The 25,105-nt window shown below is 34.4% G+C and overlaps 2 protein-coding genes across 2 annotated transcripts; both read right to left on the bottom strand.

The window, feature by feature from the left end:
• Nucleotides 1-376: 376 nt before the first annotated feature.
• On the bottom strand, nt 377-10,026 carry LOC114299311 (uncharacterized). The gene is made up of 4 exons (XM_082891352.1): nt 9,793-10,026; nt 3,251-3,915; nt 2,112-2,894; nt 377-637 (listed from the first exon to the last, which is right to left on the bottom strand). Exons 2-4 carry the CDS (start codon nt 3,878-3,880, stop codon nt 542-544), a joined length of 1,509 nt encoding a protein of 502 aa, XP_082747478.1. The 5' UTR covers nt 3,881-3,915; nt 9,793-10,026; the 3' UTR covers nt 377-541.
• Nucleotides 10,027-20,456: 10,430 nt separating this feature from the next.
• Nucleotides 20,457-21,322, bottom strand: LOC145801102 (uncharacterized). Its single transcript, XM_082891351.1, has 2 exons — nt 20,696-21,322; nt 20,457-20,601 (listed from the first exon to the last, which is right to left on the bottom strand). Exons 1-2 carry the CDS (start codon nt 21,308-21,310, stop codon nt 20,509-20,511), a joined length of 708 nt encoding a protein of 235 aa, XP_082747477.1. The 5' UTR covers nt 21,311-21,322; the 3' UTR covers nt 20,457-20,508.
• Nucleotides 21,323-25,105: the final 3,783 nt, after the last annotated feature.

Genomic DNA, 25,105 nt, shown 5'->3' with positions numbered 1-25,105 from the left:
TTGCATTAGTTAAGATTTTAGGCCATGTTTGTTTAGGCGGACTGGATTAGCATTCCCATGACTAATAGTCCTAAGACTACGAATCCGTTGGATTATATATCCTATCTTAACTAATAGCCAAGTTTAAAATAATTAATCCGTATTTCAATTGTTTAACCAAACATCGGATTAATAATTTTATTGGACTATTAGTCCAATCCCAACCTCATGTCCATCCAAACAAACATGACCTTAAGGAACATAGCCTTGGATTGTACTATCTACGATCAATAAGTTCCCACAAGAAATGACATAAATAAAATTGCTTGGCTCGTCCCTAGATATTGTGTTTGCTACTAATGCTCTCGTGTTATAAACTAACGACACAGTGTCACTAAAGCCACAACAGAAGTTTTGATATTAGAATGCAAAACAAGAACCATAAGCCATTCAGTTTACACAAGTCAAGTTTAGCACCCAAAAAAAAAATAAAAAAACCCCAAAAATCATTCAAACCACTAACTTTGCAATTCAATTTCTGCCTCGTTGTCCCATGAAAGTTCTACAGTTCTTGCTTAGTCTTCCTTGAAGAAGGGAGGTTGAGGGCATTTGTTAAAGCTGATGTAGTGATCAGAGCTGCCTTCAACAAGTTCAATGCCTACATCAAGAAAATTAATACACTCATTAAAACCAACTCTTTTCGTGTTTCTCAAAAAGAATAAGAAAGGAAAATTTCCATAGTAAGAAGGTGCATGTCTGTTTCCACTCATATTTGAAAATTGATGTGTTGCTGTGTGTATATCATGTCATGTTGTCTGTTCAAGTCCGTACTTCTTAGACAGTATACATAACTGCCACATGTGGGGAGAGTCAGAGATAAAGGCTATGGGTTTGTTGTTGTGCCTTATGCCCTACAGCGAGATCCATGAGGAGTTTTTATTGAACCTATTTTGATGATTCAAATTATTTATTTTGTAAGGTTAAATATATCATTTATGAAAAAAAAAAAATTAATTGGACATTTATAGTCTCGTGATCAGGTCCTTATTGTTTTTAAAAAAATTATCAAAATCATATCAATCGTTTATTATTATTTTTAAAAAATAAATGTGTTCTTGTTACGAGGTTACAATTGTTCAATTAATCTGATTTCTTGCATGGATAATTTACTCGATAAATCTTACAATATGAACAGTTCGAATCATTGAAATAGGCTCGAGATAAACCACAGACCCTCACAACAACCACCCCAATAGAAAGCTAGTCAAATACTGTGAAATTTAACAATTTCCCATATCAAATCCTACTAGTTGAATTTAAGGAAGATTTTATGTAGGGGTGTAAATTTGACTCGGTCTAGCCGATGTCGGGTCTCGCGGGCTCCCTCCAAAATTCAGGGCCAACTGGGCCAGCAAATTAGGCCCAGGCCCCAGGGGTGTTCGGGCCTCGGCCGGGCCGTTGGACTTGGTTGGGCCTAAACAAAAAAAATTTGTGATTTTTTTAAAAAAAATTTCTACCAAAATTTTATTATTTTTCACAAAAAAAGACATTGGGTCTCAGTCGGGCCGGTCTTGAGTAGACCTTATGAGGGTCGATGGATTGGGGCCGGGCAAGGCGTGCTGGGCTTAAAAATGATGACCCAGGCCCAGGGTCTCAGGCTGGGCTCGGGCCTAAACAGGCCGGGGCCACCCCGAGCAGCGGGCGGGTTTCGGCTTGCCCACAGGCCTTTTTTATACTCCTAATTTTATGGCACATGTTTTCGAAACCAAATTTTTTTAATGGATTAATTTCAACCAAAAAAAGAGACAAACCCTTGAAAAAATATTTAAAAAGAAAAAATTGTACTTGTCATATACTCTTTAATATTTATTTAAAGTCATACCCAGAAAATAATTTCAAAAAATTATCCAGAATTGAACACGTGTAGACTAGATTTGTTAGAAGTGGAACACACAATACATCAAGTTTGCATCTACACCATCCATACACTTTCTGGCCAACTTTCATGGTAAAAATTCTAAGTTACTAGGTTTTCCCTTTTATTATTATTATTATTATTATTATTATAGAGGACTCGTGCCAAATGATAGCAAACTTCGAGGTTTTAATTAGTTTAAGAACAAGAAACTTACCTCTTGCTTGTTGATTTTTATGACATGCTCCTCAATATCCTCAATAGGAACATCTAACCCCTTCAGATAAGAGATGCTTGAAGTGGTACTGACTGATGTTTGCACTACCAAACCATCAGATACTAGGAATACTGTTGGTCTTTTCACAAAATTTTCAGAATTTGCTTCCAAATTAGAGGTCTTCGGGTCAATTAAGATTAAATTTGTTAATGCCTCCCCAGGATTGATACCAGGCCATTTGAAGGTCAGAGAACAAACACCGAGCGATTTACTTTGACAATAATAACTTGCATTTCTTTCCTCGAGTTGGAATGGCTGACTGGAGCACCTGAATTTCGGTCCAAGCCCAGGATTGAGTAGTAGTTCATGTGAGCTTCGAGGGGGGTACTGGAGGTTCGAACTCCATGACACTTCGTGTGTTGTTACAAACCACTTGTTGTTCAAAACTTGTAGGCTTTTGTACAAGTTCTCTACACATCCCAAAGACGATTTTCCATCCAAACATTTAAGTACATTTGCTAGGGGAATTGTGAGGAAGCTGAAGAGAAGGTCAATGAAATCTTCCATGGCCTCGGCACACAATGCCTTCCCGTCAGACTTTCTCACCATAATCTTCACTGCCATACTTCCATTGGTGTCTGCTCCTGGTATGTTTTGCGATATGAATTGATTATCTCTTTGCTCGAGCAATTTGCGCCTTTTGGAGTTGAATCTTTCATTTGGCAAAAATACATCCGTCAAAAGGGACTCGGAAAGCAAAGAGTGCTTGAGCAGATTCAAAATCTAGAGACAATATATGTATGTAATAATTAGGACCATAGTATGGTCACTATGGTAGATCTCAAAACCGAAACACTATAATTTGTTTTGGTATTGTTCTTAGGGATAGGATACACAATCCAACACTTGGACTGATAGTTGGATTGAGTATCCTATCCCTCCCACCCTCACCTTTACTATTAATTCGGATTTCAATTTTCTTAGACAAACATTGAATGTTGCATTTTCGTTGGATTATTAATCCAATCTCAGAGCAACGGCCTAAGTTCATTATCTCTATCCTTATGGAAAACAAAATTTGAATGTGACTTTATGACCTTCCATCATAAACTCATGGTTATAGATATGAATGCACTTACCTGCTCCGAGCCAACCTTCACAACCTTTTCCTCGAGACTATTTATATCTTTGATGCCAACATTGCCAAGAAATTCGACTAGAGCTAGTGGTGTGCTCACCATTACTTGGAGATTGTCACTAACAATATAAGCCGCTGATTGTTTGACAAAAACCTCATCTGTAGCATTGGCATTAGATCCAGAACCCGATGCATATATCTCTCTGTTCAACAACTTCCCACATTTGCATTTTGTGTTTACATAGTTACTTAACAATTTATATTTACATGCCGAATCAGAACATATGAAATACTTGGTGGGCTTTGTATCATCTATATTCACTTTCAAGCCGCGGCAAATGATTTCGCATAGAGTTCTCGGATGAAGCAGCATATCCTTGCATGCATCAGTCTGCAAATAGGATGTGCTGAGATTTTCTACACTTCGGTACAAGCTGTTCATGCAGCCAATTTGTGCTTCTTGTGATGATTGCTGATTGCGAATGAGTCGGACAATAGTGCCCATTGGTAAGGTTAAGAAACTGAAGAGTATGTCGACGAAATCATTACCAGCTTCAGCACAAACTACTCTCTTCTTCGCTTCATCTATCAGAATCCTCACAGAAACTTCAGCAGTTTGCTTGGAAGCCATGGCCGCCTTCGCAACAAAGCACAGAGGGTTTTGTCCTGCAAGGGTCAACGCAGCCGAAGCTGTTCAGGAGGTGTTTGGCATGGATTTGATCCTCCCCCTTACAAAATTGCATATTTATAATAATTATGAAATAAAAATGTAAATTTATAATTATTTTAAATTTTTAAAAAATCATTACATTTACTATAGGATGATATAATAGAGAGAATGACAATGGTTGGTCCATTATAATTTTAAAAAGTAGGTATGTTTGAAAATTGCTATAAAAAAAAGTTTATATTTTATTAGTGGGAAAGTTTTGTTTTGTTTTGCTTTTTTTTATTTTTTTTTTTAACAGGCTTCTACCTTATTTAAAAAAATAAAATAAAATAACTTAGCTTCCTCTTCATGGACATCCCAAGTATCGTTTTGATGATCCGAATAGTTTATTCTGTCAGCTCTTTCGATATATCATTCAAAATAAATAAATAAATAGATCGATTTGATAATTGTTATTTATTCAATTTATTACATTTATATCTAAAAAAAAGACTATCAATTTTTGTAGTAACAAATGTGATAAATTGAATAAGTTACAAGTATTAGGTCAACCTATTTTTTGTGTGTAGATGATATACGCCTAACAAAATAATAGTTTGGATTATCAAAACGAGACCCATAGTAGAAGCTCAACGGGCCCCAAACAACGTCCTCCAATCTAGATCATGAACTGGAAGCTATCCAGGCCCAAAAAGAAATTAGTTGATCGGAGATAGAATCTTAGGAAGTGTTTGGTTTGTTTAAATGAACCGTAATGAAATGATCATTCTATCAAAATATTTATTTATATATTTGGTTAGACTAAAAATATAATGATAAATGCATTATAAATGAAATCATCTTTCACTATGTTATGTTAAGGAATGATCATTTCATAAAAAAGCTTAAGGAATTATTATTTCATTCCATTTACATCTCATTCTAATGAACCAACTAGAGCATTACAGTTGAATCAAAGCATTCAACCCAAAAAAGAAAAAAAAGAAAAAAAATGATACGGAAGCCGACTCCTTAAACCAACTTCTTAGACCCAATTTATGTGGCGGAATTAAAGATGAAAAATGATAAATTATATCGGTAGTTTTTCATTTATTTTGTTGTTTGTGTCATTTTAATCTCTATAATTTTAATTGGCTTGATTTTGACTTTTAATTTTAGATTTTGTATCAATTTAGTCTAATTCATAATGTTGGTATGGTTTTTGACCCAAAAAAAAAATTCATTAAATTGGTTGAGGTTTAGTAAATTGATCAAGTTAACAATTTTACTCTAAAAGTATGATGCATATCACTTATATACACATTTACTATAAAAAAAAAAATACTAACAATTAGAAGCAATTGGACTAATTTGAGACATAAAAAATTTAGGATCAAAACTGATTTAATTGAAATTATAAGAACTAAAGTATTGATTTAATAACACAAGGACCCAATTAAAAATTAACAAAGACCCAAAAAAATAAGAAAATAAATAAAAGAACATTTATTCACAAATAAATAAATAAAAGAGTAGTCGCCTTCGTGGCCAACAGAACCGAAATTGCAGAACCTACTCTTCTACTGATGAATTCGCACCAAACTAAACAGTTTTCTGTAATCGCAGATCTTCAGCTTTGTTTCGTTAAGCCTGGGAAAACAGAGTTCGACAGAGAGTGCAAAGGAGCAGAACGTACTAGGAAGGAGCTATATAGACCCAGAAAGAGATGAGAGCGGTAATCTACTAGTATACTTTTAATTTTTTAGGAAAAAAATGTGAAATGTGGGTTAGGAATGAAATAATATAGAGATGATGCGACTCAAATAATAATATGTGTGATTTTAACACATGCCAAATAATCTCTAAAATTAAAACTAAACCAACTTTGAGTCCAACTTAATTTTTTTAAGCCGATCTATTTGGTTTGATTTTTAAATAAATTTTTATTTATTTTTGGTGTTTTTTTATTTTTATTTTTATTTTTGTATTTTTTAAATGCACTCAATCAAAATGCATTTAAAAATTAAAATAAATTGGAAAAAATATAAAAAAATACTAAAAATAAATAAAATTTCAAACAAAAATCTGTGTATTTTTTTTTTTTTGGGTTTTCATTTATTTTCAGTGAATTTTTTTTCATAACATAGTTAAGTTTTTTTTACTTTTTAGATGTAGTTAACATTGATGTATCTAAAAACTAAAAAAAAAAAAAAATTGACTAAAATATGAAAAAGTTAAGTAAACAGGTGGGCGCGGGTCGGTTGCGGCCACGGAACCTCCAATCCGCCATCCGTCCGCCAGATTGGCGGATTGAAGAAAATCAATCCGCATCCGTCCGCCAATTCGGCGGATGTAAATTGAGCGGATTGGCGGTTTGGCGGATGGATGCGAATCGGTTTGGCGGTTTAAAATTTTATAAATTTTCAACATAATTCAACTTGTGCACTTCCTCAAACGAAAAAAGAAAAAAAAGAAAAAGAAAGTATTACAGTCAATGACTTAAAAAAAATATTACAATATGCCTTATCCAAAGAAAAAAAGTTTGAAACTTTAGAATATCATGATCACTGCATACCTCATCCACATATTACAATCACAGTATGATTCATCCCCATAAAGTATTACAATCTGTGATTCTTAAAATATAATAACAATTCAAATCACCAAAACCATGAACAAAGCAGTAGTAGAGATTGAATGTCTCTGTATTGTTACATCTACATATGTTTTTGAAAACAAAAACCAACCAGCATATATCATATTTTCTATTTATTATTTTTAGAGTTACATTTAAAAACTAAAAAATATATATGAATAATACGTTTATTTTTTTCAATTCAAAAAATATATTCAAGTTGAAAACTTTTTTTCAACAGAATATTTAAACTCTTTTTCAATTGAAAACACAAATACAATATTTAAACAAATTAAAAATACAAAGTCTTATAAATTACTAGGGGTGCTCGCGATTTGGCGGTTTGGCGGTTCGGTTGCGGCCAAAAAATCTCAAATCCGCCATCCGTCCGCCAAATTGGCAGATTTGAGAAAATCAATCCGCAACCGTCCGCTCGTCATCACGCATCCGTCCAAAATGCGGCGGATCGGTTTGGTTCGGTCGGTTTTGGCGGATCGGTATATCCGCTGCTCACCCCTAGTAAACACAAACGAAAATCCATTTAAAAATAATTTCTACAAATGTAAACCAAACAAAGCCTAAATCTTTTAAAAAAAAAATCGTCTAAAATAAAATAAGCTAAATTTAGGTAAAAGATTGACCTTTTTTTAATTTTGGATTTTTTTTAAACGTCTAATTTAAATGAATTTAAAAAAAAAAACAGATTCAAAATTTTAAAAAATTTGCTAAAAACAAAAAATAAATTAACTTATAAGTTTGTTTGAGAAGTAGCTTTTTAAGTAATTTTTTTTACTAAAATATGTGGTGAAAAAAATTAAATGGTTTGTTAATAACTTTTTGATTTTTTTACAAAAAGTAAAGAGAATAGAAAAGAATTTTGGGGGATGCACCAATAAATCCCAAATTAATAACTTATGCACTGTTTAGTCCTAAAAGTTTTTTTATAGACTGAAAAGTCACATTACAATGTTAATAACATCAGATACAATGTTAATAACATCAGAGTCATGTTACAAACATTGGATTTCAAACATCTAATGTTCATCAAATTTCAATAATGTTTGAAAATATAGGATGAAAAACATCTAATGTTCATCAGATTTCAATAAATTTTGAAATTATAGAATGAAACATCAGATCATTTACATCATTCACATCATGTTGATGTAAAAATGGGACTAAATGGAGCATAAGAAAACTTTTAGGACTAAATGGTTCAACGTTTCAAAAACTAGGACTGATGGGTAAATTTTCCAAAAATTTTTAATTTTTTTTGTATGATTTTATGTCTTTTTTAGTAAATTTTTGGCCATTTTAACTTATTACCAAACCGTAATGAATTACACCATAGTTTTTGCACAACTACTTTATGGGCTTTTAGAATAATTCCAAAGGTTAAATTCAAAATAATTTGGCTAAAGTTATTGTTTTGCTTCTTACAACGCAAACGTTATTTTTTTGATTATAATATTTCTATGATTCACGTGTCATTTTAACACAATTAATTTTTACATTAATTTTTGGTTGTTAGATATTCTTCTCCGAAAGTATCTTATGATCATGATTTAATTTTGTTAATGTAAAAAATTTTATGTTAAATTTGACTTGAGATTTCAGTTTGTAAAGAATTTTTGTAATGTCGTGTGATAAAATGACTTTGCAAGCCTTACAACTCTACCATTAGAATTGTTGTTAACAAATTTTTCTCTCGAACTTATTCGCAAAGATTGACCATTCAAGTAATAAGACAACTTATGATTTTTAGACAAGGTTAATTAATTAAATAATATTATTTTTGATAAATGTTACTCCCTCCGTCCCAAAATATTAGTCCCTTATTTCATTTTTTATTGTCCCAAAATATTAGTCCCTCTTCAAAAATCAAGTACAAAAATAATATAAATTTCCTATTTTGCCATTCTTTTAAATTAATAAACACCATAAAAAGTACAATTATGACACTGATATTCCCAAAAAATGTACTATCAAAAGGATAATTTTGAAAAATCAACTTTTTTCAAATGCAATAATTGTACTACTAAAAAAAGTTAGATTCCTCAAACGGGACCATTATTTTGGAACAGAGGGAGTACTAAACTAATAAATCTTTTTTTTTTTTTTCTTTTTTCTTACCAACGGTTATGTCTTGTAATAACAAAATTTTGAAAACTAAAATTAAACTCACTTCAATAATATATTTATAATTTTCATAATTGAGGGGGTCAACATATATGTGTTCATAAACAAATAAATTGATATTCATTAATACTTATGAAAATGTTAGCACAATGAAATTATTAATTTGCACAACAAACAAGCATAAAAACAGCAGATAAAAAATAAAGGAAAACTTGCATTAGTTAATAATATGACGTAGGCCCGGAGATTGATTAAAGGAGCAATTATAGTATAGTGGGATAGAGATAAAAATTATAAAAATATGTGGGGTACAGGGGATTCTGTGATGGTCCAAGTGAGAAGGAGTGGGGGCAACAACAATGATTCATCCCACTAAAAACATCACTACTAATAGCACTAATGCATTAAAAAAGTAAAAAAAAAAAAAAACACAACTCCAAGACCAAAACATCACATCATTAATGACGAGACCCACTGCCACCTAATTAGTGGGAGCACTAATTAGTGCTCCCAAGCATTTTTCGTGGGGGCAAGTGTGACTTGTACCGTTTCATGTTTGGGTAAAAAAAATTGAATAAATTGTGTAAATGGTCCATGTGATTTATACTATGTGTCAATTTCATCACGGTTGTTTTAATTTGCTTGATTTTGCTTATTAATTTAATGTATTGTGTTATATTGGTCTAATAAATAATGACCGCTAGGTTTGATAGATAGAAAGCCGTCATGTACTAAAATAATGTGTTAATTTAGTCATTGTAATTTATACTAAATTACTTATGAAAAGAGGACTAACTATGTGAATTAAAACCTTAGAACTTGGATTATATAGACTTGACTAACTTTTTCATTTCTTTTTTTAAATTTTTATTCAAATTTATGATTCAAACACTCTAAAACTCTGGAGCTGTGTTTTTTTTATGAATTTGGACAAGAATTTGAAAGAAAAAAAACAAGTAAAATATGAATCAAATATACACATATATTTTCTTTTTCTTTTCTTTTCTTTTCTATTCTAAATTGCTACTCAAATTCATAAATCAAACAAAGCGTAAAAATAATTATGCTAAACATTAGCGGTAGTTAGTGTAATTTTACCAAAATATAAAAAAGTAGTCACCTTCGTGGCCGGACTGTGTATAGAGCCGAAATTGCAGAATCTACTCTTCTACTGATGAATTCACACTAAACAATTTTTGGTAATCGCAGATCTAGCAAGAAAACAGAGTTTTAGAGAGAGAGAGAGAGAGAGAGAGAGAGAGAGAGAGGGGTTGGAGTTCTGTGGTGCAGAGAAGCAGGATCTACCAGGAAGGAGCAATATAGAGTGAGAAAGAGAAGAGAAGGGAGGCTTTATAGTAAAGGTTGAAAACATGGATACTTTTTGTTAGGAAAATTGTATATTAGAGGAATAGTGGAAAATATATATATATACATTTCTATGATGTTGCAATTTTTTTTTTTGTGGTATATGATGTAAATTCATTCTTGTATTTGGTGCAATTTGACTTCGTGTGTCAAAGTTGCACTTAAAAATATATTCAGTGTCTGTTTGGTAACGTTTACGTTTTCAGTTTATATTTACAAAAATTTTATAAACTAGTTTTTGTTTATTTTTAGAAAAACATAAACTACAAACGCGTTTGGTAATTGACAAAATGTTTAAAAAATTTTAAAAATATAAAAAAGAGTGAGAAATGGCACGTGGCGGCGAAAGATGGTGGTGGAAAGTGGTGACGGTGGGTGGTGGGTAGCTGGTGGTAGTGGATGGGTGGGTGACGGCGGCGGGTGGTAGCGAGTGGGTGGTGGTGGTGGCGGCAGGTGGGTGACAGATGGCGGGTGGTGGCGGTGGGTGGGTGGGTGGGTGACGGTGGCGGGTGGTGGGTGGTAGCGAGTGGGTGGTGATGGCAGTTGGTGGGTGGCGGATAGCGGGTGGTGGTGGGTGGGTGGTGGATGGTGATGGTGGGTGGCTGGGGTGGGTGATGGTGGCAGGTGGTGGGTGGTAGCGAATGGGTGGTGATGGTAGTGGGTGGTGGTAGCAGGTGGGTGGCGGATGGCGGGTGGTGGTGGATGGTGGCAGGTGGGTAGTAGGTGGTGATGGTGGGTGGGTAGGTGACGGTGGCGGGTGGTGGGTGGTAGCGAGTGGGTGGCGGTGGTGGTGGTGGCGGGTGGTGGGTGGTGGTGATGGTGGGTGGTGGCGGGTAGGTGGCGGGTAGGTGGTGGTGGTGGTGGCAAGTGGGTGGGTGATGGTGGGTTGTGGCGGGTAGGTGGCAGGTGGTGGTGGTGGTGGTGGCAGGTGGGTGGGTGATGGTGGGTGGTGGCGGGTAGGTGGCGGGTGGTGGTGGTGGTGGATAGGTAGGTGACGGTGGGTGGTGGGTGGTGATGGTGATGGTGATGGTAGTGGCAGGTGGGTGGTGGTGGTGGTGGGTGGCTGGTGATGGATGGTGGTGGCAGGTGGGTAGTGAGTGGCGGTGGCAAGTAGGTGGCGGGCGGTAGATGGTAGTGGCGGATGGATGGCAGGTGGGTAGTGGTGGTGGTGGCGAGAGATGGGTGGTGGTGGCGAGTGGGTGGCAGGTGGGTGGTGGCTAGTGGCTGGTGGTGGCTAGTGGTGGCAAGTGGGTGGTGTGTGGTGGTGGCAGGTGGGGGTGGGGGTTAGGTGGTGGGTGGTGGTGGTGGCGGAAGACGGTGGTGGAAAATGGTGGCTGGTGGTGGCTAGTGTTGGGTGGTAAAAAAAAAAAAACTGAAAACTCAAAATGAAAACACATTTTTTGTGTTTTCATTTTTTAGCCAAATTTATAAACTGAAATCACTGATTTATAAATCAAAAATTTTACCAAACAAGTTTTTGTTTGAATTTTTAAAATTTTTGTAAATATAAAGAGAAAACTGAAAACGTAAGTGTTACCAAACGACACCTCAATGTTTCTGGTTTCAATTTTTTAGAAATTTAGTATTTTGTTTTTCATATTTTTTTATTTTTAGTGAATATTTTTAAAATTTTAAAAAAAATTTAAACTTTTTTAGATGCACTTTACTTAGATATATCTAAATAATAAAATATTTGTGAAAAATATTTTTAAAAATTAATAAATGCATAAAAATATGAAAAATATACTGAAATTTCATTTTTTTTTTTATATTTTTGGTGTTTAATGAATTTTCTTTAAACAATTCACAAATATTATACTTTTTAAAATTTTAAAATATTAAAAAAAATTCAGTGAAAATAAAAAAAATATAGAAAATAAAAAATTAAAATTTTTTTAAAAGTGAATTTTAGAAATGAAAACCAAACAAAATGATTTGTAGTGTAAATTTATTTTTTCTTCAATGCTCAATGGATTTGCAATTTTTCCTTTTTATTTCTTTTTTGGGTGGGTGTTCCCTCCTTTTTATTTCGGTCGTACCAAAAAGGAAAAAAAAAAAAAAGAAAAAAAAAAAAAGAAAAAAAAAAAAAGGGACTGGCCTGCTTTTTGTCGTGTGTGTACGTGAGATTCATTCCTTAACCCTTAAGGCTGATTTGTTTGGTTTGTATTTGAAAAACATGTTTTGAGATAAAAAGTACAAAAATTTATTTGGTTTGATTTTTTTTTAAAAGATATTTTGAGAAATTATTTGGAGAGAGAGTTTTGAAAAAAGTGATTGATTTAATGTGCATGAGAGAGAGATTTGTTTAGAAAACTTGTAAACCAAACAAGTTTTGAAAAAAAATTTTGAAAAAGTTTGTTTGGTTTGATTACTTTTGAAAACTTATTTGTAGAGAATTTTTTCCAAAATTTTTTGAGAAACACAAACCAAACAAGGTCCGATCTTTGTCAAGTCTACGCATTTTAATTTCAAAAATGTTTAAGGCTCCAAAAAAAAAATTTACAATTATATTCATAATAATGTGAAATTATATCAACTTTTATTTTATTATACACTCGATGACATGAGACTTAGCTTCTTTAATATATCATTGTAAGTTAAAATATGAATTTAAAAATGTAAGCATGTAGTATTTGGTCTTTTGAATTTTTTTGATCAATACGTGAGACTCGTATTTGTTGCTTGGTTTACGAGAGAAAACATCTCAAATGTCATCTGTTAAACGGTGCAGAGCACTATTTTAAGGATATCAAATAATCACTCTTCTAAAGCTTGTTTTTGGTGGATTGCAATCACTCTATTTATATATTGGGGTTAGATCCTTTTTAATTGGGATATTCAATTGAATGGTTCTATCTGGCCTATTGTAAGTCTATTTTGAGCCCGTCACAATAATTTAAACTGTTTATTTTATAGAATCATTTGAAAACATTATGCATACAAAAAATTAAGTTGATTAGGCATCGAAAATCACTCGATCGAATCACATTTATTTGAAAAAAATTAATGGACTACTTTCAAAATTATGGTGTCCGTTAATTAATTTTTAGACAAACATGTTCCAATTGAATGGTTCCCAATGTTCAATTGACCTGATTTTTTTTACGCATGATCTCTATCACGACCTAAACCCCTCCCCAAGAGATTAGCGAGGTGACCGGCTAATAATCCTAATAGACTCATAATAATATGGGCTAGCAGAAGTAAATAAACAAAATATATCGTCCAATGAACTGTGCAGACGTACATGAGATAGAAGAATTTTAAAAATTTATAAACATATATTATCACATCAACAGTACGTTATTCTCATAATGCAATCAATCAAAAGGGTTTAAACCCGATATACAGAAACTTGTCCTTAAATTCAAACATCTTAATTAACAAAAGAAAGCAAGGATTTAATCCTTGAACACAAAAGCCCTATCACACGGCATATCTAGGACTTTCACATGAGGCACAAAAGTTGACTGACAAAACAGAATCTAAATTGACACATCTAAGCTTGGTCAAGCATTTGGTCACCTACATACATAAATATAGGAGTGAGCTGGAGCCCAGTGAATAGCAACAAAGTAGAAAGTTTATGAATGATGTCATAATTGCAAATTCAGGAATCAGAGTTTTAGATCATCACAGAATCAGATTCATAATCAGACTTATAATCAGTCATACGTGGTACATCCATTAGCAAACAGAGCAGATGGTCTTAAAAGGCCTGTGTAGATCAGAAAGATGATTATGTATAATCCAGACAGATAACCATTAAGGTTTAACAGATAGTTCCATGATTGGAACCCATAAAGATCTCTGATAACAGGTAACAGATACTAAGCATACCACGAATACATTTCAAAAAATGGACAATCATTCATTCATTCAGAAAATATCATTTCAGAAACATAATATAACTTGTAAATCAGAAAATACTTATAAATGAAACATATCTTTACAGAGTTGTTACTTACATATGACTCCTCAGATAGATTGGACAGATAGCTGTATGTGACCTACACAAACACATAACAGATTCACATTGAAACACACATTCCCAAACGATATTCACTTAATCTAATCCTCCTTGTTGTGTTTCTAACTCAATTTCTTATTATTGTTGTCTAAACAATGACTTAAGAATGCCAATAATGGAATAAGGAAAAAATTATGCACTTAGGAATGCATTTCAAAAATGTTGAAAACAGAGTAGTTTGCTCAAGCACAACTTTGGTCCCTCGAGCAGTTTGCAAAACTCTACAAAACTTTTGGATGCTAAAAATCTAAGCTCGAGCCAATTTTTTGATCGCTCGAGCCATGAGCTAAACAAAAGTGAGTTCGATTGAGCGCACTCTTGGTCGCTCGAGCCAATTGTATGCAACTACAAAAATACTGTGAGCCTTGAAAGTGTGCTCGAGCCACAAAAGTTTCGCTCGAGCGATGCGACCAAATTTTGAAAAGTCCAGAATTGTGTTTGAACTTTAAAACCCAAGTTTAAATGCCAAAATCTTTGCATGTCATGTTCTAAATCATATAAACACTTCCAAAAACATGATTCCAAAATACATTTCAAATCTTTTGCTCAAAATTCCAAGAATTTACAATTCATAGTCGAAATTCTTTTCAAAGCTTCAAAAGTATGCAATTCTCCTTCAAACCTTGATAATTCATGTATGTATGTGAAATTCACCTTCAAAATCCCATGAATTATGCATGCATGTTCTAGAAAACTCTAAATTCAAACTTAAACTACATGAATTATTCTCAAATTGAGAAACCATGATGAATTCATGCTTGCATGTATGATTTAATCCACAATTCAACACTCATAGCTCAAATCTTGTATTAATACACCTAGTTCTCTTGAATTCGCATACTAATCATCTCAAATTCATAGATTAAGGGTTGAATTCTTACCTAAAGCTTTGGTTTTGAAAGTGTAGAGTCTTATTCTCTCAAATCCTCTTCAATTCTCCCTTTTTCCTTGTCAATTCTAACTTTTCTTTCCCTCTAAGCTTGACCCCAATCTTTTTCTCTCTCTCTCTCTCTCTCTCCACGCGTTTTTGCTCAAAGATGAAGAAGTGTAAATATGTGTTCTTGAGTTCATAAGTGCCTTATATAGGCTAGATTCGCTTAAGTTAATTAATCTTGCTTAATTATAATTATTTGGGTTCGAATCAAATTCTAATTAAATTTGTCATGTGGTTCTAAAAATTCCGCTAATCCTATCCTATTGACTTAGTCAATTTCAGTTTCAAGTGCCATTAAGGCTTTCAATTTCCATAAAAAAACAAAATTCTCAACAGATAATCCTATGATAACTGACATCAATCCAAATGTCATACATAACACACAATTAACAAATAATTTCATCTTAAACACTTAATTAACACTCATAATTAATGATTATTAGCATATTACGAAATGGGGTTATTACAATCTTCTTGGAAGGCTTTACATTTGAACGGTTTGAATCATTAAGACAGGCCCAAAATAAGTCCATAATGAGCAAGACTGGATCATCCAGTTGGATATCCCAATTGGAGATAATGCAATTCCTCATATATTAAATTTACCATTTGTTTGGAGGAGAAGAAAAAACAAAATTATTTTACTTTGTCCTAATCACTCGTTTGAATTATTCATTACAATATATAAGAGTTTTAGAAATCAAACTTCTTCTTGGTGATGTTTCCTTTATTCATTGGGTTCCATTTTACTTTTTAAAATTTCATACTTGATTTGTAACAACAATTTGTAAAAAAGAAAAGTCTACAAATCATAGAAAAATGTGGCAAAAAGGGTTACTATGTAAAGAGGTGTGGCAGGGTGACCCTCTTTCCCCCTATCTGTTTGTGTTATGCATGGAACGCCTTTCTAATATGATATACCACCAAGTGGAGAGGAAAAAATGGAAAGGCCTTTCTGTGTGTAGGGTGGTCCTTGTATTACCCATCTATTTTTCGCAGATGATTTGATGCTCTTTGCCTCAGCCGAGCTCTCTATTTGTGAGAGTATAATTATGACCCTCAATGATTTTAGTACTGTTTCTGGGTTAAATTTGAATCCTCACAAATCAAAACTTTTTGTTTCACCTAATGTGGATATAGTTCATGCTAGAGCTTTGAGCTCTAGGTGTGGATTCCCTCTTACTGATGATCTGGGGAAATATCTTGGGGTTCCTCTTCTGCACAATAGAGTGAGCCGGAGATATTTCAATTCCATCTTGGAGAAGATGCAAAGAAAACTTGCTGGATGGAAGACCCATACTTTATCCTTGATGGGTCGTGCTATACTCATTCAATCAGTTTCATCCGCCATTCCAGCTTACTTGATGCAAACTCAATTACTCCCTAAAGGGGTTTGCGAAGATATGGACAAGCTAAATCGAAACTTTTTATGAGGTGACACCTCGGACAAGAAAAAAGTGCACCTTATCAAGTGGGATAAGGTATGCAGGAAAAAAGAATATGGTGGTCTTGGCATTCGGAGAGCTAGGGACCATAACCTAGCCCTCATTGCGAAGCTTGGGTGGAAATTGGTGAGCGATGACAATGGGTTTTGGACTGAGGTTTTAAAAGCTAAGTATCTCAAACACCACACTGTCCAAAGCTGGTCAAGGAAAGGCCAAGCTTCTCCTATTTGGAGAGGCATTATGAAGTCCAGAAGTCTGTTGAAAAAAGGTGTGAAATGGACTATTGGAAATGGTGCTAAAGTTCGGATCTGGCATGATTGGTGGTGTGGGGATAGGCCTTGGGTAGAAGCTGTCCCCAACCACAGTCTTACCAATTCCAATACTGTGGATACTTTGATTGATTTGGAGGGTCAATGGGACATGCATGCTATCAATACTCTTGTTCCTCCAGAGTTGGTTCACGAAATTCTCAAAATACATCTCCCTTGTTGGGTAAATCTCACTGATACACCTAGTTGGCAGGGCTCCACTGATGGAGGTTTCTCCTCCGCAGCTGCCTATGATCTCTTGCAAGCTCACTCACCCAATGTGACTCATTGGAAGTGGGTGTGGAAACTTAAGATCCCTCAAAAATTTAAAGGATTCTTATGGCTTGTGTTGCATGGGAAACTCCTCACTAACTGCATGCGCCTAAAATGCGGTATCACTGCGGATCCAAGTTGCCCTTCTTGTGGGGGCATAGAGGATTTGAACCATGTGCTAAGGGCTTGTCCCGTAGCAATGGAAGTGTGGAGTACCATTTTTGGTCGAAGGTGGTATGTGAATGGCCTGGGCATTTCACTGCAGGACTGGATTACCACCAATTCGACTAATAAAAAACGATTTACGTATGGAATTCCTTGGGCAACAATTTTTATAACCACTCTTTGGCATACTTGGAAAAATAGAAACAAAAAGATTTTTGAAAACAAGGCTTCCAATGTGTTTGATAGTGTGAAACTCATTTTGGAAACTTCTTAAGAATGCTTTAATGCATTTGCCAGATCTATAACAGCCCCAAAATCAATTTGTAGCCTAATTAAGTGGCTTCCTCCTCCTGCAGGTGTCATCAAGCTAAATGCCGATGGTTGCACTGGAACTGGAACTGGACGGGGGCTTTGGTGGATTGTTTCGGGATGAACAGGGCACATGGATCAGTGGCTATTATGGGCACTTGGAAACTTGCACAAGCTTGGAAGCTGAATTGTGGGCTGTCTACAAAGGTCTCACTATCATCCTCCAAAGGGGCCTTACTAATGTAATTGTTGAAACGGATGCGGAACAAGTTGTCAAGATGTTGACAGAGAGTTCGGGAGATAATTTCCAATTCCGGGGTTTACTAGAAGATGCAAGAATCATCATGCAAGGCTGTGCATGCGAAATCAAACATTTTCTGAGAGAAGGGAACACATGTGCGGATGCTCTCGCAAAATTTGGAGCGGAGCAACCGGAGGATTTACTTGTTGTAAATGAACCCCCGATGGAGATACGGAGCCTTTTGGTAGCCGATATATTAGGTGTTTCGAGGGAGAGGGCCTAGCCTCCTTTCCCTCTTTTATTTTCCGATGTACCTAAAAAAAAAAAAAAAAGAGGTGTGTGGTTAATGGATGTATTGTTTGGTGTTCAAGTATCAAATGAATTTGAGTCATATATTAATAATTTTGAATAAAATTTTTAAATTTTTAATATTTATATTATTATATTAAGTGAAAGTTGAACTTGTGTGCCTCATTTTTCTTTGGGGAAATATCACATCTGTGGGGTGTGGAAAAAATAATTACAAATTAATGAAAAACTTCATAAATATTAATAATTAAATTTGTAAACTTTTCCATGAGTTTGTATTTTTCCCTCCTTATTTCTATTTAAAAAAAAAAAGATAAATAAAATACTTGAACCTTGAATACTTTTAAGAAGACTTTTGCCACTTAAGTAACATATAATATACCATACATATTTTATTTTATTTCTACTTAATTGAATTGCATACATATCCCCTTTGACAACCACCAGTTATTATTGTAAGAGCATTGATAAAGATCCCCTCCAATCACCACCCTTACCAACCCCATACACACGTGGCGGGTGGTAATTGGAGGTGAAGGAAAAGAAAAAAAAATAGAAAAGAAAAACTGACCAATAAGAGAAAAGAGGAGTGATGGAGACCCCCTTCAATCATTATCCCCACCACTCTCATACACATGTGGCAGGTGATAATCGGAGGACAAGGGAAAGAAAAAAAAGAAAAAAGAAAATTCAACCAATGAGAAAGAGAGGGGGTCAAAGGGGGTGAGAAAAAAAAGGGGGTCTTAGACATTTTTCAAGAGAAAAAGAGGGTCAAAGGGGGTGAGAGGGAAATGGAGCCTCAAACATTTTTGTTATTGTAAAAAGTTGGTTTGTATAATATTTTCTCCGTCAATTGTATCACACTGAGATGATAGATTATCTATCAACTTTTAATCTATTACAAATTTAACTACGTGAGGGTTGTTGGGTACAAATTTTTATAAGTTAAAAATTAATAATAAAAAGGTACAAATCAAAACATCCCTTTGCGTAATTTTTTTTAGGATAAATTATGTAAATGGTTCCTGTAGCTTATACGATGTGTCAATTTGGTTCATGTTATTTCAATTTGCTCGATTTTGCTCATTAATTTAACTGATTGTGTCATTTTAGTCAAATAAATAACAATTGTTAAGTTTGGTAGACAGAAAGTCTACACAATGTGTCAATTTGGTCATCGTAGTTTACACAATGTGTCAATTTAGTCTTTATTGTTTTAATTTACTCGATTTTGACAGGGACCAAATTGACATATTGTGTAAACTACAAGGACCAAATTGACCCAATCCGTCCACATAACTTAACAACCGTTATTTATTGGACTAAAATGACACAATTCGTTAAATTAAGGGACAAAATCGAGCAAATTGAAATAATATGGACCAAATTGACACATTCTATAAACTATAGGAACTATTTGTATAATTTACTTTTTTTTATATATAAAAAAAAAATTAGAACATGAAAACAAATTGTGTAAATTGATTTCTTTATTTTTTCTCAGGAAAAAGTAAAATAAATTGTTACTTATGATTTCCGATCAAGTGATACTCTGTAAAACAGAGACAAATGGAGTAGGCAGGTGAGAAATTCCGATAGCCAAAACTGAAGCCAGTGTCGACGAAATTTGATCTGCCGTCCGCTTCTTCCATAATTTTTTATTTATTTTTTATTTTTATGTCATCTCTGTCATTTTTATTTGGATAAAGGGGAAAAAAATTAAGAAAAGCGCTTGTAGTTGATCAAAAATAAAGGAAAAAACTTGCATTAGTTAGACCATCTCCAACGCTGAACCAAACCCAGCATCAGATTTAAATTTTGATGAAAAACCCACTTTTTCACGCTCCAACGGTTGCACCAAAGTCATACCAAAATGAGAATTCAGCAAACAAGACATCAAACTGAGATCAAGACACAGATTTTACCAAATCACTGTTACTGACCGTTGAAAATGCTACACCGGTCGACCAACCGGTTGCCCGGCCGGTTGACCAACCGGTCAACCAGTAAAAGATTCAAACAGTTCAGAAAAAATAGTTCAAACCGTTAAAAAAAAAAAAAAAAAAATTTTTTTGCCTAACCGGTCAACCGGCCGGTTGACCGGCCGGTCGACCACCCCGGTTGTCCCGAAAAAAGTTCAGAAAGTTCAAAAAAAGTTCAGACAATTCGCAAAAAAAAAAAAAAAAAAAATTTTTTTGGCCTAACCGGTCAACCGGCCGGTCAACCGGCCGGTCGACCACCCGGTTGTCCCGGGATAGATTTGGTGAAGGTGAACCGTTGGAACCTGAAGTATCAAATTCAGGAAATGACCATTTTTGAACTCAGAATTGGTGAAATTTTTGATTCACGGTTGGAGATGCTCTTAATAATATAATTAAGTACATAGGCATGGATTGATCAAAATGTCAAGAATTTAAACACACAACTTTCTAATTCACTTCGTATCTCATGAAAATGTCACGATTTTTGCTTAGGCTTCTTCAAATGAAGGTCAAGGACACTAGTTAAAGCTGATGTAGTGATCAAAGATGCCTTCAATAAGTTCAATGCCTACATCATGAAAAAAAATTAAATAATAAATAATAATTAATTAAAGCGAAATGAAATCCCATCATATTTATTAGCACATGTAACAACATCATACCTCTTGCTTGTTGATTTTAATCACATGCTCCTGCATATCATCAATAGAAACATCTAAATCCTTCAGATAAGAGATGCTCGAAGTGATACCGGCAGACGGCAACACTTCCAAACCGTCAGATACTAGGAATAATCCCAGCCTTTTCACAAATTCTTCAAAACATATTTCCCATTTAGGGGACTTCGGGTCAATCAAGGTTAAATTTGATAATGCCTCCCCAAAATTGACATAAAGCCGATTAAATGTCTGACACAAAACATCGGTTGACGATTTATTATGATAATAATAAAATCTTGGAATTATTTCCCCTAGTTGAAATGGCTGGCTGGAGCACTTGAATTTCGATGCAAGCCCAAGATCGAGTAGTAGGTGGTTTGAGCATTGATCAGAGGGACTCCATGGCACTCTATGTGTCGCGAACCACATGTCGTTCAAACTTTTTACGCTGCTAAACAAGTTGTCTATGCATCCCAACGAAGAATCTCCATCCAAACATCCAACTACATTTACTCGGGGAATTGTGAGAAAGCTTAAGAGAAGATCAACGAAATCTTCCCTGGCCTCGGCGTACATTGCCTTCCCATCAGACTTTCTTACTATAATCTTCACCGCCATACTTCCACTGGTGGCCGTCTAGGAAGCACAGATACGGATACGAGATACGGATACGATACGATACGATACGGATACGGCGATACGACAAAACCTAAAAAAATAGGATACCGGTACGGTTAGGATACGTTTGTAAAAAATATATTTCTTAAAATTATTAATAGTGAGTTACACAAGCTAAAGAACATTGAGAAACCACAATGTAATTTTATAATGCAAAATACTAACCTTTAAGAATTTTGTATTAATTTAAGCTAGTAGCTTGTTTACTTTTTAAATTTTTAATAGGTCTTGTAAATATTTCATTTCAATATCAAGTTTAATATATTTATATTATAACAATAGAACAATTCACAACTTGTCCCTATGCTTTTTTCTTGGACACCAGTGAAAAAAAATTATATTCAAGTTTATTTACTTATTTATTTATTGATATTTAATTTTACCATTGTTATATTCTCTTGTTAATTCTTACTTTCAATGTAGTTATAGGGGACATGCATGAAATAATTAGGATACATCAATTTGATAAATTCTATTATTTAACTCACTATGCTCTTCTTATCGAAGAACTTAACGAAGTATTAAAAAAATATTCTTATATTTATTTTTGCAATTATATTACTATGTAAGAAATTTTACAATTTTAATTTCATAAAACAAGTAAACATGACTTAGAGTATCCAATACTTCAAAATTAAGTATTCGATACTCCAAAATTAATGAAAAAATAATTAAAAAGTATCCGATACTTTTAATAAGTATTCGATACGTATCCGCGAGTATCCAAGGAGTATCGATATCCGATACGGATACAATACGGATACGTTACCCTATTTGAAGTATTCGTGCTTCATAGGTGGCCGTTCCTGGTATGTTTTGTGATAGGAATTGATGATCCCTTGGCTCGAGCGAGTTGCTCCTTTTGAAGTTGAATCTTTTGTTAGTCAAAAATACATCCGTCAAAGGTGACTCAGAAAGCAAAGAGTGCTCGAGCAGATTCAAAATCTAAAAACAATATGTACATAGTAATTAGGACACATTATTCTGAATACCAAAGAACTATAATTTGTTTTGGTACATCAGAGGCCATAACAAATAATTGCTAGGTAGCCAGCATAGATGTAATCTTTTGTATCCTAAATCAAGAATGAAGAGGTAGTGCCCTTTTTGAAATTATGAATCACAATGGAAAAATGTTTTGTTTTGAAATGAATGAACTACCAAATACCTACACAAAAAAATGAACTACCAAATGCCAAATCAATCTTTAAAGATATTTTTTATTACCAAATATGATTTTTGTGGCAATATTGGATGGGAATCATATAAACCATGGCCTCATGTATATATTATGTTTGATGAGGGTAAGATATAGCATAGGATAAAGGGAAGAGAATTATTTATAAATGTTGGATGGAAAATGAGATCTTTTCCCACGAGTGGTATTACACTAGTTCTCTTCTAATTCTGTTAATCAAACATGCCCTACTAAAATCTTGGTTAACTTCTCTATAGTTCTGGGAAGCAAATTTGAATTTAATTTTATAACACGTTATCATAAATTAAGGGTTATAGATATAATAGTTCTACATGCACCTAAATAGATCACAGAACAATCACGATATTGAACATACCTCCTTTGAGCCAACCTTCAGAACCCTTTCCTTGAGACTGTTTACATCTTTGATGCCAACATTGCCAAGCAATTCAACTAGAGCTCCAGGTCTGCTGACCATTACTTGAAGATTGTCACTAACAATATAAGCTGTGGATGGCTTGACAAATATTCCATCTGTATCTTTTTCCATTGAATCGGCACTGAATTCACAACCCTGTTAGAGAAAATATGTGATTCCCCACAAGTAAATCAATCAATGGGAATAAAAACTAATGCGGAAAAATTAAATCAAAGGCAACACAAGAATTTTTACGTGGTTCCCTCAATGTGAGGTACGTCCACGGGATCGAAATCCGATTCCACTATCAACCAAATAAGTTTCAAACGATTACAAACGAGACACTAATGGTCTCACAAAACACCCTTAGGTGAATTCCAAATAATCACAAATAAACAAGAGGAAAGACCTCACCAAATAGATGAACCAAATCTTCTGAACCAGAGTTGTAGAAGATCCAAAATAACAACCCAAATTAATTCCACCAAAACAGCCGAAACGACGTGAAGAAAATTCCACACGCCAGCCACCGAATAATAGTGCTTTTGAAAGAACAAAACTTGAATCAATTTGTAGCACATGTATCAAGATTGAACAAACAAATAGCTGCTGCCTCACGTACTATGGAAAAAAGGTGAAGAACCAACAATATATTATATATGTTGTGAATCTTGGATTTTTATAATTAAATCCTAATTGTATCCAAATTGAATTGGGTCTCTTCAAATATAATATATAAAAATATATTATACTAAATCAAGCCAAATTAAAACTCTTTTAATAAATCAATTGGGTCCCACACTCCAATAAGGAGGTATACCCAACAATTCTCCCCCTACCGACTTAGGTGGAGAGATCAACCATACCCGCCAAAGTTCGACACTTCAAATGTTTGTCCCTCGACAAAGTCTTTGTCAACATATCTGAAATATTATCATCGGTGTGAACCTTTTCGAGTTGCAACAATTTCGAATCTAACACATCACGAATCCAATGGTATCTCACATCAATGTGTTTCGATCTCGAATGAAAAGTAGAATTTTTACTCAAGTGAATAGCACTTTGACTATCACAATAAAGCACATACTTTTCTTGTTTCAAACCCAATTCTTGCAAAGATTTCTTCAACCATAACTCTTCTTTGCAAGCTTCTGTAATAGCAATAAATTCAGCTTCGGTAGTTGAGAGAGCAACACATTTTTGTAATTTAGATTGCCATGCCACAGCTCCCCCTGCAAAAATCATCAAATACCCCGAAGTAGATTTCCTAGAATCAACATCACCAGCCATGTCAGAATCTGTGAACCCATCAAGCATCGGTTTACCATCCCCAAAACACAAACACACCTTCGAAGTCCCTCGAAGATACCTTAGAATCCATTTTACCGCTGCCCAATGTTCTTTACCCGGATTAGAGAGAAACCGACTCACCACACCAACTGCGTGAGCAATATCCGGCCTTGTACAAACCATGGCGTACATCAAAGAACCAACTGCTGAAGCATAAGGAACTTTCAACATCTCTTCTTTGTCTTTCTCACTTATAGGACATTGATTCGAACTAAGTTTGAAGTGACTTGCAAGTGGACAACCAACCGGCTTTGCTTTATTCATGTTGAACCTCTCAATAACTTTCTCAATGTAGCTTTCTTGAGACAACCAAATCAGCCCCTCTTTGCGATCACGAACAATTTTCATACCAAGAATTTGCTTTGCCGGTCCCAAATCTTTCATTGCAAAAGACTTGCTCAACTCCAATTTCAACCTGTTTATCATGGTAGAATCTTGACCCACAATTAACATGTCATCAACATAAAGCAAAAGAATAATAAATTTACCATCTGAAAATTTTTTCACAAACACACAATGGTCCGAAGTGGTTTTAGTAAAACCATTATTCATCATGAAAGAGTCAAATTTTTTGTACCATTGCCGCGGGGCTTGCTTGAGGCCATACAAACTTTTCTTCAATTTGCAAACAAATTTCTCTTTCCCTTTTTCCACAAAGCCTTCCGGTTGCTCCATGTAAATTTCTTCTTCAAGGTCACCATGAAGAAATGTGGTCTTCACATCAAGTTGTTCAACTTCAAGGTTCATACTTGCAGCCATGCCAAGTACA

This window comes from Camellia sinensis, chromosome 10, assembly GCF_055761805.1.
Source record: "Camellia sinensis isolate YWXY chromosome 10, ASM5576180v1, whole genome shotgun sequence".
NCBI lineage: Eukaryota > Viridiplantae > Streptophyta > Magnoliopsida > Ericales > Theaceae > Camellia > Camellia sinensis.
This window is presented reverse-complemented; position numbering and strand designations above follow the sequence as displayed.

Bases quoted from the DNA above. Each gene is read 5' to 3' on its own strand.
- LOC145801102 (XM_082891351.1), bottom strand. From the start codon at position 21,310: ATGGCGGTGAAGATTATAGTAAGAAAGTCTGATGGGAAGGCAATGTAC. The intron at 20,602-20,695 runs GTATGATGTTGT...TTCATGATGTAG, and splicing joins TTAAAATCAACAAGCAAGAG to GCATTGAACTTATTGAAGGC.
- LOC114299311 (XM_082891352.1), bottom strand. From the start codon at position 3,880: ATGGCTTCCAAGCAAACTGCTGAAGTTTCTGTGAGGATTCTGATAGAT. The intron at 2,895-3,250 runs GTAAGTGCATTC...TATTGTCTCTAG, and splicing joins TGAAGGTTGGCTCGGAGCAG to ATTTTGAATCTGCTCAAGCA. The intron at 638-2,111 runs GTAAGTTTCTTG...TTCTTGATGTAG, and splicing joins TAAAAATCAACAAGCAAGAG to GCATTGAACTTGTTGAAGGC.